Here is a 13,159-nt window from a genome sequence, read left to right as displayed (position 1 = left end):
ATGTGTTGTGCCACAGACACAGCAGTGAAAACTGGTGGTGTTGTCCTTTCCTCTCCCCACCTAAGTACTTGTGCTTTGTCTCATCTCTCACAGGCAAGCAGGACTGTAACTCTTCCTGGAGTGGTGGGTTTCTCTGCTCCCATGCTGCCTGGCTGTGGGGGTGGCTTTGCACCAGGTTTCCAAGTCCTTTGTGCGCACGCAAAGGTGTCCATGTGTGACTTGTCCCAGCTCCCTCGCTGGTCTGAGACACAGCTGGGACTGCTGTCAGCGTCATGGCCCAACAGAGTGAGAGTGGAGCAGGCTGGGACAGCATGGTGAGCTGCTGCAGCTGTCCCTGAAACCAAGGGCATAGCTCCAGGGGAGCTATGAATTCCCCAGAATGGGAATGTCTCCTGCCAAAAACACCACCTCATTTCTGCCAACTGGCTGGTTTCCCTGGACGCCTGTTTAAACTGATGCTTAGCTGTTATGTGCACTGAGTCCATGCTATGGTGGTCTTAACACCTCATCTTGATTATTTCAGAATGAGACTGGAGAGGAGAAGTTCTCTGCAGAAGATGTCTTTAAAAAACCATTACCTCCCTCTGTGAAAAAGGATGAGAGTGCAGCCCCGGTAAGTGGCTCCATAAGATTGATTTCTGCCTTGTTTGAGCCTGGGCAGAGCACTAAAGAGGCTCACCAAAGTCTGGCCATGACCTTGAGTGACAGAGGTGCCAGCTTGTTGTGTCAGAGGAGGGGGCATTGGAGATGGAATGGCGAAGGCAGTTTGTTTTATAACTCTGAGCTTGTTTGTGGGCTTCTAGCATGGGGAAATTTAATACCTGTGTTTAAGCAGAGTCTCTTCACTTGGGCAGTCCTCAGGCAGAAAACTCTTCCAGCTGCCTCCAGACTGAGGGAGGCCAAACCTCACTGATCTCCATTGCTAGAGGAAGTGACTTGACAGCAGCTCCCTGCCAAATAGCCACTGCCTCGGTCAACTTCTTGTGCTTAGGTGTGTGGCACATTGGGAAAGCCTGGCACCAAAGCCCAGCCTGTCTAGAGAACAGAAGGGCTTCTGCGCTGTGGTGTTTAAATGCTGGCCAGCCAGCTGCTTTCCATTCACTGCTGGGGTGCTGCTCTCTGGCTCTTGGGCTGGAACGGAGAGAGAAGTCATGGGGGGATTGGTTGCAGAAGCAGAGCCCCGTATGGCAGGGCAGCCTGGACGCTACAAATTGTCACACTTCTGGCCTCTTCCCTCAGCCCAAGGTGGTGAACCCTCTGATAGGACTTCTGGGAGAGTATGGAGGAGACAGCGACAATGAAGAGGAGGAGGAAGAAGAGGAGCAGTCACAGACGCAGTGGCTGCCGCCTTCCCACCCACCAGCACAACGCGAGGAGCAGCCGAGGAAGGCCAAGGCCAGCGATGACAAGCTGACCGACTGGAACAAGCTGGCCTGCTTGCTGTGCAGGAGGCAGTTTCCCAACAAGGAAGTGCTCATCAAGCACCAGCAGCTTTCCAACCTGCACAAGGTACGGCGGAGCTGGTGGCGGGGGGCTGCAGGCTGCCTTGGGCTCAGCAGCTTTGTGATCTGCGGGGGAAAGATGTGACAGTTGGGTGGGAAGAGCTGTGCTGAGTTTGACACAGTAGCAGGCCAAGTTCCCATCAAAGCGCTGTTCAAAGCATTGTGTGAGCTGCTTGTTCCTGCCATGGGAGTGCTATAACATCAAGGTGTGACTTTTTAAGCCCTCAGGCTTGGGGAGAGTGGGGTGCTGGCACACACGAGCGTGATAGCAGTAAGAACTTAGCACATGCCTCCTGATGTTCTGCGCTGGCTTTGAGCTCTTGCTTCTGAGAGGGCCAGACTGCGTGCAGGTTAAAATAGGACTGGTTGCCTTCCTTACTGTGGAGAGAAAAAGCTCCTGGCCTCTGTGGGGGAGCAGGTAGTCTGGGCTGCAAGAGAAGCTGCTGCACCTGGTGTAGTGCAGGTACAAGAGCATGCTGCTTTATCTGTTCTCCTTACGGGTGGAGCACATGACCCTGACAGCTTGTGTCCTCTGCTGACACTGGCTTCTGTTTTCCTCCTTCCAGCAAAACCTGGAGATACATATGAAGATCAAACAATCTGAGCAGGAACTGGCATATTTGGAGAAGAGAGAGCGTGAGGTGGGTCTGCGGTGGTGGGCAGACTTCTGTTTGTGGTCCTGCACTAGGGGGATGTTGGTTCCAGGCAGACCCTCCACTGATGTGTCTGTATCTGCAGCCTGGGCATCAAATGCCTCCCACTGAACTGTGGGCACACTTTGCATTTGGACCTGTAGATAGTGCTGTGACTTCTAAGAGCAGGTCTCCCTCCTCCCAGAGGGGTCTGAGTGTGGTTCTGTTGCGCTGCAAGGCACCATGGGGCTCTGGGCCAAGGAGGACCCAGATTTCCATCTAAAATTGAAGCAGTGTATGGGCTGCTGCTGCCTGGCCAGGAAGGGGAGAGCTGTAACTGTCCGTTGTTTGGAAGGTACCAGAGCTGCTCCTGGTGCCGTAGCTGGAAGGCTGCAACCACAGGTCTGGGTCAGCCCAACACATGCCATCAGGACAGAATAAGTGGGTTTTGGGTCCAGGGTTTGTGGGTCCCCAGGACAGACTTCTAGGCAGCTGAGGATGAGATGAGACCTGGCTGCAGAGCAGTCTCCTGTGGAGTCTTGAGTCCTTCATAGCTCCCATACTTATTCTGTTCTTTCTGTTGCGAAGGGGAGATATAAAGACAAAGGAAATGACCGGAGAGAGAAATTCCAGCAGATGGATTCACCAGAGAGTAAACGGCTCAGATACTACCGTGACTCAGAGAGGTAATGGCTGCTCCTGGTTTGGTTTCTCTGGGGCTGCTCATGCCGGGATGGCCCGTGTGCTGCTGGCATGCCAAGGCCAGGAATCGGCCGGGGGGGTAGATCGGCAAGAGTAACGGCCAGACAGGCTGTGATTCTTGTGGGTAGAGTTCCCAAAGCGTGAGCCCGTTGTGCTGCAGCACCTCTCGGAGAGGGCAGGAGAGGGCTAGGGGTGTGTAGTGAAGAGGTGGAAACGAGGGTGGAGGGGAAAGCAGAGACAAGCTGGAGGGGTGAGATGGGGGGTTTGAGTGTGCCTGGCCAGGCGCAGGGAGCAGAATGCCACCTGTTCCCATCCACCTCCTCCTTAAGGCACTTGCTGTCCTCCTGTCCTGGCATCTCGCCATTGAAAGAAAGAGCAAAGCAGTGTTTCATCTGTTCCGCTGACTCAGAGGGACGCCAGGAGCTGTTTCCATCTCGTTCAGAGTAGGTGGAGGAAGAAAGTGCGTGCTGTGCGGAGCCTTCGAAAGGCCTGCCTGCTGCAAGCTCGCGTGTTCCAGTGGGCTGAGGGGCTGCTAGGCGTGTGTGGAAGACAAAACTGGTTATGTGCCCGTTCCCATCTGGTACAGCACCTCAGAAGGAGACCTTTCCTCCATGTCTGGCAGTTTAAAAATCCGCATCTTCTCTTCCCTCTGTTTTCCTGGAATAGCTGTGGATAAACTAAAGCAGTTTGTGTGCAGTGTCTTCAGCAGCCAGAAAGCAGAACTTGCCTGAAGGAAGCTGTTTTTGTGCTGAGTGGTTTTCAAAACTATGGGATTTGGTTAATGGTCTTGGATGAGTAATGCCCAGGTGGGAGAAAGGATGTCCAGATCAACACTGCGCCTGTTGAGCTCAATGACCACAGCACTGGGAGAAAAGAAAGATCTAACAGAGCAGCAGGGATTAGACTTCACTTGGTTGCTATTGCTACGACTCGGATTAAGAAATGCAAGCACAGAATGCTCCTGGCTTGCTTGTACCGTAAATATTTTGGAGCCTGAGCTCATTTCCTGTGCCCTGGTGTATTTTCCCCTGAGGTGGGACAAGAAGTTGTACGGTCAAAGGTGTCTGCACACAGAATCCACCGTGTTGGTTTCCTTGGGCAGTGTGCTTCTTGCAAGCAACTTGGGTATCCCTCAGGAGGAGCTGGAATGACAAAGAAGGTGCTATTAGCAGAGATAAAAATCCCTGTCGTGTGTTCGAAGCGTTGCAAAACCGGACAGTTGATTGTGCCTCTTTTGCAGTGACTATGACCCAAGGACTGATAGTAACAACAAAGGGAACCGAATGTTGCAGTCCACGGGGTGGAAGAAAGGCTTCGGCCACAACCCGCAGGGCACAACATCACCAATGGAGGTGAGTCTTCCCTTCCTGTCCAAACACATCACTGTCCTGCAGTCCGTAATGTCTCCCAAGACAGCTGGAGGGAGTTCCCAGCTGCAGCAAGAGTCAGGCTGCGAGGCTCTGCACCCACTTGGTGAGATAATACGTGTGTGCTGGTTAACTTTGCAGCCTGGGAGGGGCTGTGAGTGTGTGGGGAGTAGAAAAAGGTTAGAATTTATATGGAGTGAGCAGGGAGGGTGTGAGCATCTGATTAATACCTGCCCAAAGCCAGGCTGGGGTTTGAGCAAGGTCACCAGCTCAGTGCTCTGCAGCCACGTGAGCTGGGGGAAAAGGTGAACCTCCTCCAGGGAGGTGTGAGCAGAGCCAAAGCCACAGGGCACGTGATACTATTTGTCTGCTCTCCTTGTGAGGCTCTCGCTGCCGTTCTGGACTCTGGACTTCGGAAGGGAATGCCAGGGTGCATCGTCTGATGAGGAGCAGAGCCCCCGTCAGCGGAGGGCTTCAGGGATAGGCAGGACTGGGTAGATCCTGCCTGCTGGGACAGGCTGGTCTCTCAGCGGACCTTAATTTGCTGGAGAGGGTTTGCCTGGCAAGCGGCGTGGGGCGGGGGCTGCTCCCCCTGGCCCAGGGGCGCGTGAGCAGCACCGTGCCCTGGCGACTGCGGTCGCCTGTCGCAGCGGGTTTGCCGCCTGGCTGCCTCGCTGCCGTGGCGTCGGCGCTGCGCCCAGGGGCAGGCAGCTTGCAGCGCAGCTCACGTTGCGACATTCGACTTGCAGTCGAGTGTATCGTTCAAGGCAAATATTTGAGGCTTCGTGGTGTGTGTGTGCTCGAGCCCACGCACACGAGGCAAGATTCCCTCTTCAGTGCAGACAGCCGGAACCGGCCCCAGCTGTTGCTCAGTCCTCATGGAGAGCTTCCCGTGGCTGTAGCACGGGCTTTGTTGAAGAGCCAGCTCCAGCGATACGCTCTGGGAGGTCTGACCCCCGATCAGGGCTCCCTGGGCCCGACGGGGGAGCTGATGGCAAAGCACAGCCCTCATACAGCTCCTATAAAGGCTCCTGAAAGAGCCCTAGAGATGTGCTTTCTTCCCACTTCCAAGTCATGCTGGGCAAAGCCACGTGCCCACTTCAGCCCCGCAGGACTTTGATCTCTTGGCCTAATTGATCACATCACTGATATTCAAATAAGTTGGACTTAAAAGCAAAGAGCAACTTGGAGCCTTGGGCCGCTCTCCTGGGCTAACTCTCGGCAGGTATTACTGAATAATTCAGACGCTGGCTGCAAAAAGCCGGTCGTTAAAAACTGGTTGAGATTCAAAGTGAGCTCCCAGAGCCCATGGGAACCCTATTAGGGGAGAGAACAGCTGAGCTTGTGCGGGCGCAGGCTCCCTGCAAACGGCTCCCCGGGAGCCCAGCACTCTCGCTGGCACCTGTCCTTTTGCTGCCTCTCGTCTGCCAGCGCTGCCTGGGTTGGGTGCCCGCTCCCACCCCGCCGTGCGCTGGGGTTTGGTTCTCGCCGGGCGTTTGCCGGCTGTGTTTTTGTTGCCCGCAAAGGGCCCGTAGTGTCTCCCGAACGTCTTTTGGAGGAACACAGCGCGCTTGCTGTTCCTCCTCTCCCGGATCCACGCGGGAGCGTTCGGCTGTCCTGAAGCAGCCCGAGGGAGGCGTTTTCTCCGTGGGCAGCCGGCGCAGAGGAGGAATCACTGACAGAAGGTGTGTCTGTTTTCAGGCAGAGAATCGGAAGAAGGGCCCTGGCCTGGGGGCCCAGGGGAAGCCCAGCAAGAGGCAGTCCAACGAGACCTACCGCGACGCCGTCAGGAGAGTCATGTTTGCCCGCTATAAGGAACTTGAGTGAATGGTGGAGAACACCCCGCGTCTGTCTCTCTCCATCTCTGTCTCTTTCTCTCTGTGTCATGTTCTCTTGGGGGTTTGGTCTTTTTTTTTTTTTTTGGAATTGTTACAGGTTTTGCTGCTAGACTTTTTTTTAATAAAACTGAAAATTTGTCAGTGCTTGTCTCTTGCCTAAAATGGCACGTTTTAAAAGCATGTGATGGTCTGGAAGATTCCCATCGTGTTTTGCTCTCTGCTTGATGAGGTCCCTGGGGCGTGTGGCCATGTCGGTGGGGCTGGGACAGGTACGGTCACTGTCCTGCAGTGCATTCCCTGCCCGGTTGTGGACAGATGCTCCTGGTGCCATGTACTCGCGGGTCAGGATGTGAGCTGGGAGCAGAGGACAGCCCCAAGCCCTGGGAGGAATTCAGGAGTGGGAGTGACCTCTGTAGGACTCATCCTGGCTGTTAGCAAGGACAGCTGGGCTCAATTATAGCAAGAGCTTAATGGCCAAAGGTGGTCTCACTGACGCTGGGTGCCATCTGGGCTTCCCAGCCGGGGCAGAGCCCTCCCTGTCCTCCCCACAGAGCGTGGGGAGGGCTGGATCTGGTGGCAGTGGTGTTGGGGACCCTCGTGGGGACATAGCTGTGCTGATCCTCACAGTGGCCTGTGAGGGACTGTGTTTGTCAGAGGAAAAGCAGTTTTGAGCGAGTGCTGCTCACACAGCCCGGGGCGGCACAAAGGCAGCTCCTGGGCAGGGACGTGTGACACGGCAGTTGGGCTGAAGCACTGTGAAAGTGCGTGTGTGAGCACGGCAGGGACGAGGCTGAGCGTGGGCTGCATGGACAAGGACAGTGCTGATGGCTGGCGGTGGCCAGTGGGAGCAGATCCTGTGCCCGATGGGCAGGAAGGTGGTGCCGGAGCTGCGGTGGCTGGCACCCACCGCTGCTCTCCTGCTCACCCAGCAGAGAGCAGGCCCCGGCATCGCTTCCAAGTGTCCCAAAGGAGGGAAAATGGGAGACCTGGAAGCTGAAGACAGCAGGATTTGGAGTTGAAGGGTCACCTGCAACAGCTGAGAACTTCTAAAAGGAGCAGATCTGTCCAAGCTGCACTTCCTTGTCTCTGACACAGGCGGCCCCAGAGAGGGGTGGGGGACTGTCTGGCACCCCGGTCCTTGGTGCTGCACCCGGCGATGGTGGAGGTGGGGATGACCATTGCGGTGCTGGTGAGTACATGGGTGCGAGGGGAGGGACCGTGTATGCCCAGGGCAAGTCGTATCGTTTAGGAAGGGTCTGTAACAGCCCCCTCCTGCCGGAGAGCCCCTCCATGGCGGGTCCGGGGCTCTGTGCAAACCAGGGGAGAGGAGCTGCTCAGGAAACTTGCTTTAGAGAACCGTGTGGAAGGTTAGATGGAGGAAGGGTCACCCTAAGGCTTGTGGGTTAAAACAAAGACACTTGGGGACCACGTGGCACAACCAGCAGCCAGGAGCAGCTTGTCTGCGTCTGTAGATTGGGAAGCTCTGGGTAATGATGATAATGGTGCTTTTAATGGGTGTATGGGTGATGACCCTGGCCCACAGGACCCCGATAGCTCTGCCAGAGTGGAAATAGTGAGGAATTATCCCAAACTAAACTAGAGCCTGAGCGGGTATGCAGGATCTCAAAGCGTAGCAACCCTTCACGCTCCTCCTGGTGATCTCCAACGGAGGGCAAAGACTTTGGAAAAATGGCCCTGACTGTTATGGAGGTCTGAAGCCGGAGTGGCAAGCGGGGGCTTCGGTCCTGCTGGGGGTCCTGCACACAAGGGGGAAGGAGGGGGAAGGCGATGGGCTCCTGGGGATGAGCTCCCTGAAAGGGAGCAGTCGTGGTGGTGTGAGGTCTGGAGGAGCGAGCTGGTGCTCTGCAGTCTGGGAATTATTCACACACGAAGGGGAAAGAAGGGTGACTGTGACAGGCCATCGTTTTCGGCAGCACTGGAGGGAAGCGGAGAATGTGGGAGCAGATCAGTAGGTGCTGCATGGGCCGTCCTGCGCCTGGGTGTGCTGGGCACCTTTGTGTGCCAAAACCGAGCCCCCGCAGCATCACCCCCAAACGAACAGGAGGGAGCCTTCGTCTGATTATACTAATGTGCTAAGTGGATACATCCATCTTAGTGAAAACCTGTTAACGACTGATGATATGTAATTAATTAGAAGATAATAAACCAGAAGAATGTAAGAGCAGCTTCCTTTGGACAGATGGACCTCACTAAATAATGTACGTTCCTCGGCTCAGCTGCGCTCGCTTGCTCGCTTGTAGTCGGCGTGATGTGCATATGTGGAAGGAGAGGCAGCACAGCGCTTCCCTTGTAGGCCGATTGCCAGGGCTCAAGTCAGGAACAACAGAGGAGCAGGAGCAGGCTGCAGGGAAAAGAGGGAAAAAATTAATTTAAAAAAAATCTTATTGCAAGGTGCATCTGTCTCCGATCAAGAGAAATCCTTTTCTCTCCGTGGAGGTAGATCTACCTCCCATTAGTTGTATTAATCATAGAAATACTTGATTTGTTGGCTTACAGCATTTTGAGGACCATAATAAATGATTGTGGGAAATCAGGGATATTGCTTGTGTCTTAAGGTGTTGGAACAGGACCGTGTTACTCGCGGAGGTGTGGCGTTTCTGGGGGGGTGTGCTGTGTGTGTCTTGAAAACGCCGCTCGCCCCGACGGCGGAGGGAATCCCAGCGCCAGCTCATGGGAAATCGAGGTAATAATCCCCACGTTTGATATTGGCTTAATTCCTCTGCATTCCTGTTCCCCAAGGTAACCCAGCGGGAGCCTCTGTATTCCCTTGAAGATGTGCATGTGTATATAAGGTACATATATACATATATATGGTACGTATACTCATAGGCATGATGTCAGTGTTGTGCAGGAGCTGTGGGATAACCAGGATTAGGGAACGTGGAGGAGCCCTCCCCTGCGGCTGGGATGGGGGTGACTGGAACAAATAAATACGAGTAAGAAGGTAAGAGTATTACGAAGAAGCACCAAGCCAGAAAAACCTCATATTCTCCTGGGAAAACAGCAGCACAGGGGGTGATGCAGAAGCCCTCACTGTTTATCGTTGGTAGAGTGGTTTTGATGTCTTTAGTGTTTTTTAAAGGATGGTCACCTAAAGCCACAGCTGTATTGCCACTGCCTTTAGATCTTTTATAATTATTTTGTTGGTATTTCAAAGACTCTTCACAACGGTGCTAGTGCTGTTGCCGTGTTCAGCACCTTGCCTCGTGTGCCCTCCTGTGGTGATGGGTCTGGCTGAAGATTACAGCTTATTTTTCAGTTTTGGAAGGTCCTGATAAGAGCATTGGAACAGATCACAAGGAGCAGCTTATTGGCATGGAGACATCAGTCACAGGAGGAGGACTGGGGTGAGCTGTAACCAGTGCTAAGGTGGGTGTGAATAGAAGTGTGTATGTGAGGAAGCACAGGAAGAAAAGGCAGAACAAGGCGTTTAAAAGGATAGCCCGTCTGGGGAAGGAAGGACACAGCTGCTGGCAGCACTGGTGCCAGGCTGTGCTTGGCCCAGAGATGTTTTTAGGAACAGGCAACCAGAGCCATGAACTTCATGTTGGGCAGTTTGGGGGGACCAAAGGGGAGGTTAAGTCAAGTCCACATTTAGAGGGTGGGAGGCATAGGCAGGGCGCTTCTGCTTGGACCCCTGCCCAAGGTGGGGGCCCATCTTTGAGCTCCATCAGCCACAAAGGCTGGTATGCAGGAGGCTGATTCGGACATCTGAGAGTCTCTGGAGCAAGAACTGCTTTCCCCCCCCCCTTTCCCCATGAAAAGCAAGTAGATGGTCTTTGATTTCCACAATTTATTAATATTGATGCAACAGCGATTCGGGACCTTGTAAGTGGAACACAGTGATGTAAAGAGCTGGAGTTGTGCTTTCTAAAAGGAAGAAACCAGCAAGGTGGGATGAGGGAAGCATCTGTGAGGGGGAAGGAGAGAAGGAAACCAGTGAACATGCTTCCCTCTGCAGCAGTAACCTGCTTCAAGGAGAGGAGAGGTGCAGCTGGCAGGAGGCTGGGGATGGGGCTGCCCCTCTCAGCTCCAGCACAGCTGGGAAAGCCTGGAGCAGGGTCACAGGGGCAAGGTGTCCTTCTGCAAGGTGGGAGCAGGACTCTTCTGCTGTGGATTGAATAAAGCAAGTGTTGCTTTACCTCCATCGTGCTCTCTCCTGAGTCCCTTCCAAAGGGCAGAAGTGACCTCCACGGTGAGGGGGGCACGGGCTGCGGGGAGCAGGGCAAGGCGGCAGCGACAAACGCCCCGCAGCAAATATACACCATGGGGCTGCTTCCCCCTGCAGCACAGCACCGAGGGGCTCCACGAGCGCAGGGGCTCGTGGCCATTCCTTCTGCACAGCGAGTGTGCTCACAGCTCTGGCTGGGGTGTGTGAAGGCGGCCCAAAGGCCGGTGGGCACAGGCTGAGGTACCTGTTCTCCTGCAGCATTGACCTGGGAGAGCAAAATGCGCGTTGCCGGGGTAGTGCAAAGACTGAGATCAGAGCTGGCCACATCTCCCTGACCTGGCAGGTCCATTTGGGGACCCACTCTGAAATGTTTTACACTGTTTGGCATAGAAAAATACCATGTCTTTACAGCCCAGGCACACCCACTCCATCAACAGTGACATTAAACCCCCTGCTTTTCTCAAACAGAGGCAAAACCTGATGCTCCACAAATTAGGTTTGTACCACTCAGCTGCAAGTGAACTAAAAAAAACCAGCCCCAGGGATTTCTTGCCTAATATAACAAGTGCAGGTGCTGCTGGACAGGGGGGCATCGCACGCTTGGACAGATGCGGCTGGGCTCGCACTCGGGCAAGGCCTCCAGAGGCAGAGCTCTGCCGGGACACCCCCAAATCCCAGGGACACCAGCGAGCAGAGAGGAGTGGGCTACAGCTCTTCTGGTAAAATCTTTAGGAGAGAATACATTGCACTAAGCCATTTTTCTATAACTTTCAAATAAATCCATAGGCCTTCTCTTTATCTGAAATGAAAGAGTAATAAAAATCTGTATGTGTCTCTAGTTCAATATGGGAAGACACCCAGTGAGTGTCATCAGCAAGTTTACTCATTTAATGTTATAAGACAAGAGGTACAGGAGTTTTTAATGCTCAGAGGAGGTTGTTGCTCAAATCATGCCCCCATTTTGATGTAGGTTATATATTTCTATATTTATCCATATACACACAAGACCATTCTATTCTCCCTTCCGTGCACTGGGGACGTTATGCTTTCAAATGTCAACAAGCATAATCTTTGTGAAACGGCACTTTCATGGACTTCCATCCAGTAGCACAAAGATTCAAAGGAAGATGAATGACAGTATAATAAGTCACATAATGACCGGAATAGCTGAGATAAGCACCGACACAAGCCCTTGTCCAAATTCTAAATTGATTTTTTCTTTTTGCCAGCACATTTTCAATGGATATGGTTTCACCAAGTCGCTGCTGGGGCGTGTGTGGGGAAGGGTTAAAGGGGACAAGATGGCACCAGGCTGACCCACAGCAGCACCCCTCACCATTGGTAGAACAGTGCTGGCCCGGGGAACTAACACCACAAAAAACCCTTCCCTACAGCGACGGGCAGCTGAGAGGACGCTCACCTTCCCCACTAACCTCCTAGTGCTTGAGCTCCACCCCACCCTGGGCACGGTGTTGCCCACCAACTTGCGCTGCTCCACGCCTGCCCCCCTCCTGCCCCGGGGACACGTACCTGCTGCTGGAAGGAGAATAAGTGGTGCCGGTTGCTCCCAGCGGAGGAGAAAGGCAGGAGCAGTTAGCAGGACAAGGGGTGATGGCTTTAAACCGAAGGAGGGTGGGTTCAGATTAGCTCAGAAGTGGGTCAGCAGCACAAGGACCACCCCAGCTGCGCACAGTGCTGCCGCCAGCACTTCTCAGCACCTCCAGGAGCGCGACCCTGCTCTGCAGGTGTTGCTCAGCCCGTTTGTGGCCTGGAGGAGGCCAGTCCTGTCCAGCCATCACAGAGCACCTCGCTTCCCTGCGGAACACGGGGTGTGCTGCAAGGGAGCTGGGGCCTGAGAGCATCACACCCCAGGGGACAGAGCCCCCCGTCCCGCACGAAGGAAGGGTGGGCTGGTCCTCAGAGGGCAGAGAGCTGGATAACAGCTTGGAGCTCACCCTCTGGAGCCACCTCCGGTCGTCGCCTGACAAACACCGCTGCTGCAGATGACCCCAGAGAGCAGCTCCCATGCTGCAGGGTGCCTGTCTGCCTGCGTACCGCGTGACTTCACCTTGTATCATGCCGGGCTTGGTCCAGAGGGAAGGAAAGGATCTGTGTGAGGAGCTGGAGTGCCAGTCTTGGGGTGGTTTGGATTCCTATCAAGCATGAGGGCATATCACCCCAGCACCGGGCATCGTGGTGATAGTGACAGGTCCCACCAACGAGCTGGTGACAAAGCTGCCTGTAGCCTTTGTCCGAGGTCCATCTGGGAGAGCAGTCTGGACCCAGCACAGACCTACCTGCAGTACAACTTGGGAGGGGGCTCATGGGCCAGGCCTGGGCTTAAATAGAGCCCCCAGCCCAATGGGCAGCAGGTGGGAGAGTGGGGGCCCAGGTGAGGCCAGTTAGTGCCCAACACCCTCCCTGGCCCTGCTGGGATCTTGGGCAGCTCCCTGGGGCCCTTCCTATTGCTGGGGCTTAGGAGAGGGGCTGAGCAGCTCCCTGGGTATATGGCGGTTGGACAGCAAAGTCCCTTTTCTCCAAAGCCCTGCTGGGGTGTGTCTGCTCCAGTGTATGAATTTGGCTCCTGGGTGCACTTCTGAAACCGATCCCCCGCCTTTTCCTGCTTTACTGCGCTTTGGATCGTGTCCTGGCACAGTTCTGGAGAGCTCAGGCTTGGGAGAGCGTCAGCTGGATTCCTTTCAGATCAAATCAAACGTGCTCCAGGAATGCACCTCATGCTCCCCAGCCACTGATGGGCGTTCAGACCAGACCAGACCTTGTCTGGAGTGAAAAAAAACCCTTGTAAATGTATAGTACGTACGTTGGGTCCTTGGCTATAGGGGTCCACTCCCACTGCACCACACTAGTGCACAGCCACCGCAGCTCAAATCCCCCCAGATCTCCCCCTCCGTAACATTTAATGTCT

At 54.5% G+C, this 13,159-nt stretch overlaps 1 protein-coding gene across 1 annotated transcript in view; it reads left to right on the top strand.

Moving 5' to 3' along the window:
- Positions 1–6,146, top strand: part of RBM6 (RNA binding motif protein 6) — a 59,186-nt gene extending 53,040 nt beyond the window's left edge. The window contains exons 18-23 of the mRNA XM_068419869.1: positions 524–613; positions 1,240–1,509; positions 2,069–2,143; positions 2,723–2,820; positions 4,077–4,188; positions 5,905–6,146. Of these exons, the coding sequence (XP_068275970.1) occupies positions 524–613; positions 1,240–1,509; positions 2,069–2,143; positions 2,723–2,820; positions 4,077–4,188; positions 5,905–6,030 (771 nt within the window). The 3' untranslated portion in view covers positions 6,031–6,146. The remainder of the gene's footprint in view (positions 1–523; positions 614–1,239; positions 1,510–2,068; positions 2,144–2,722; positions 2,821–4,076; positions 4,189–5,904) is intronic.
- The last annotated feature ends 7,013 nt before the right edge of the window (positions 6,147–13,159 follow it).

The sequence above is a fragment of the Nyctibius grandis genome, chromosome 29, assembly GCF_013368605.1.
Source record: "Nyctibius grandis isolate bNycGra1 chromosome 29, bNycGra1.pri, whole genome shotgun sequence".
Classification (NCBI taxonomy): Eukaryota; Metazoa; Chordata; class Aves; order Nyctibiiformes; family Nyctibiidae; genus Nyctibius; species Nyctibius grandis.
The sequence above is the reverse complement of the archived record's forward strand: the minus strand, read 5'-3'. Positions and strand labels throughout refer to the sequence as shown.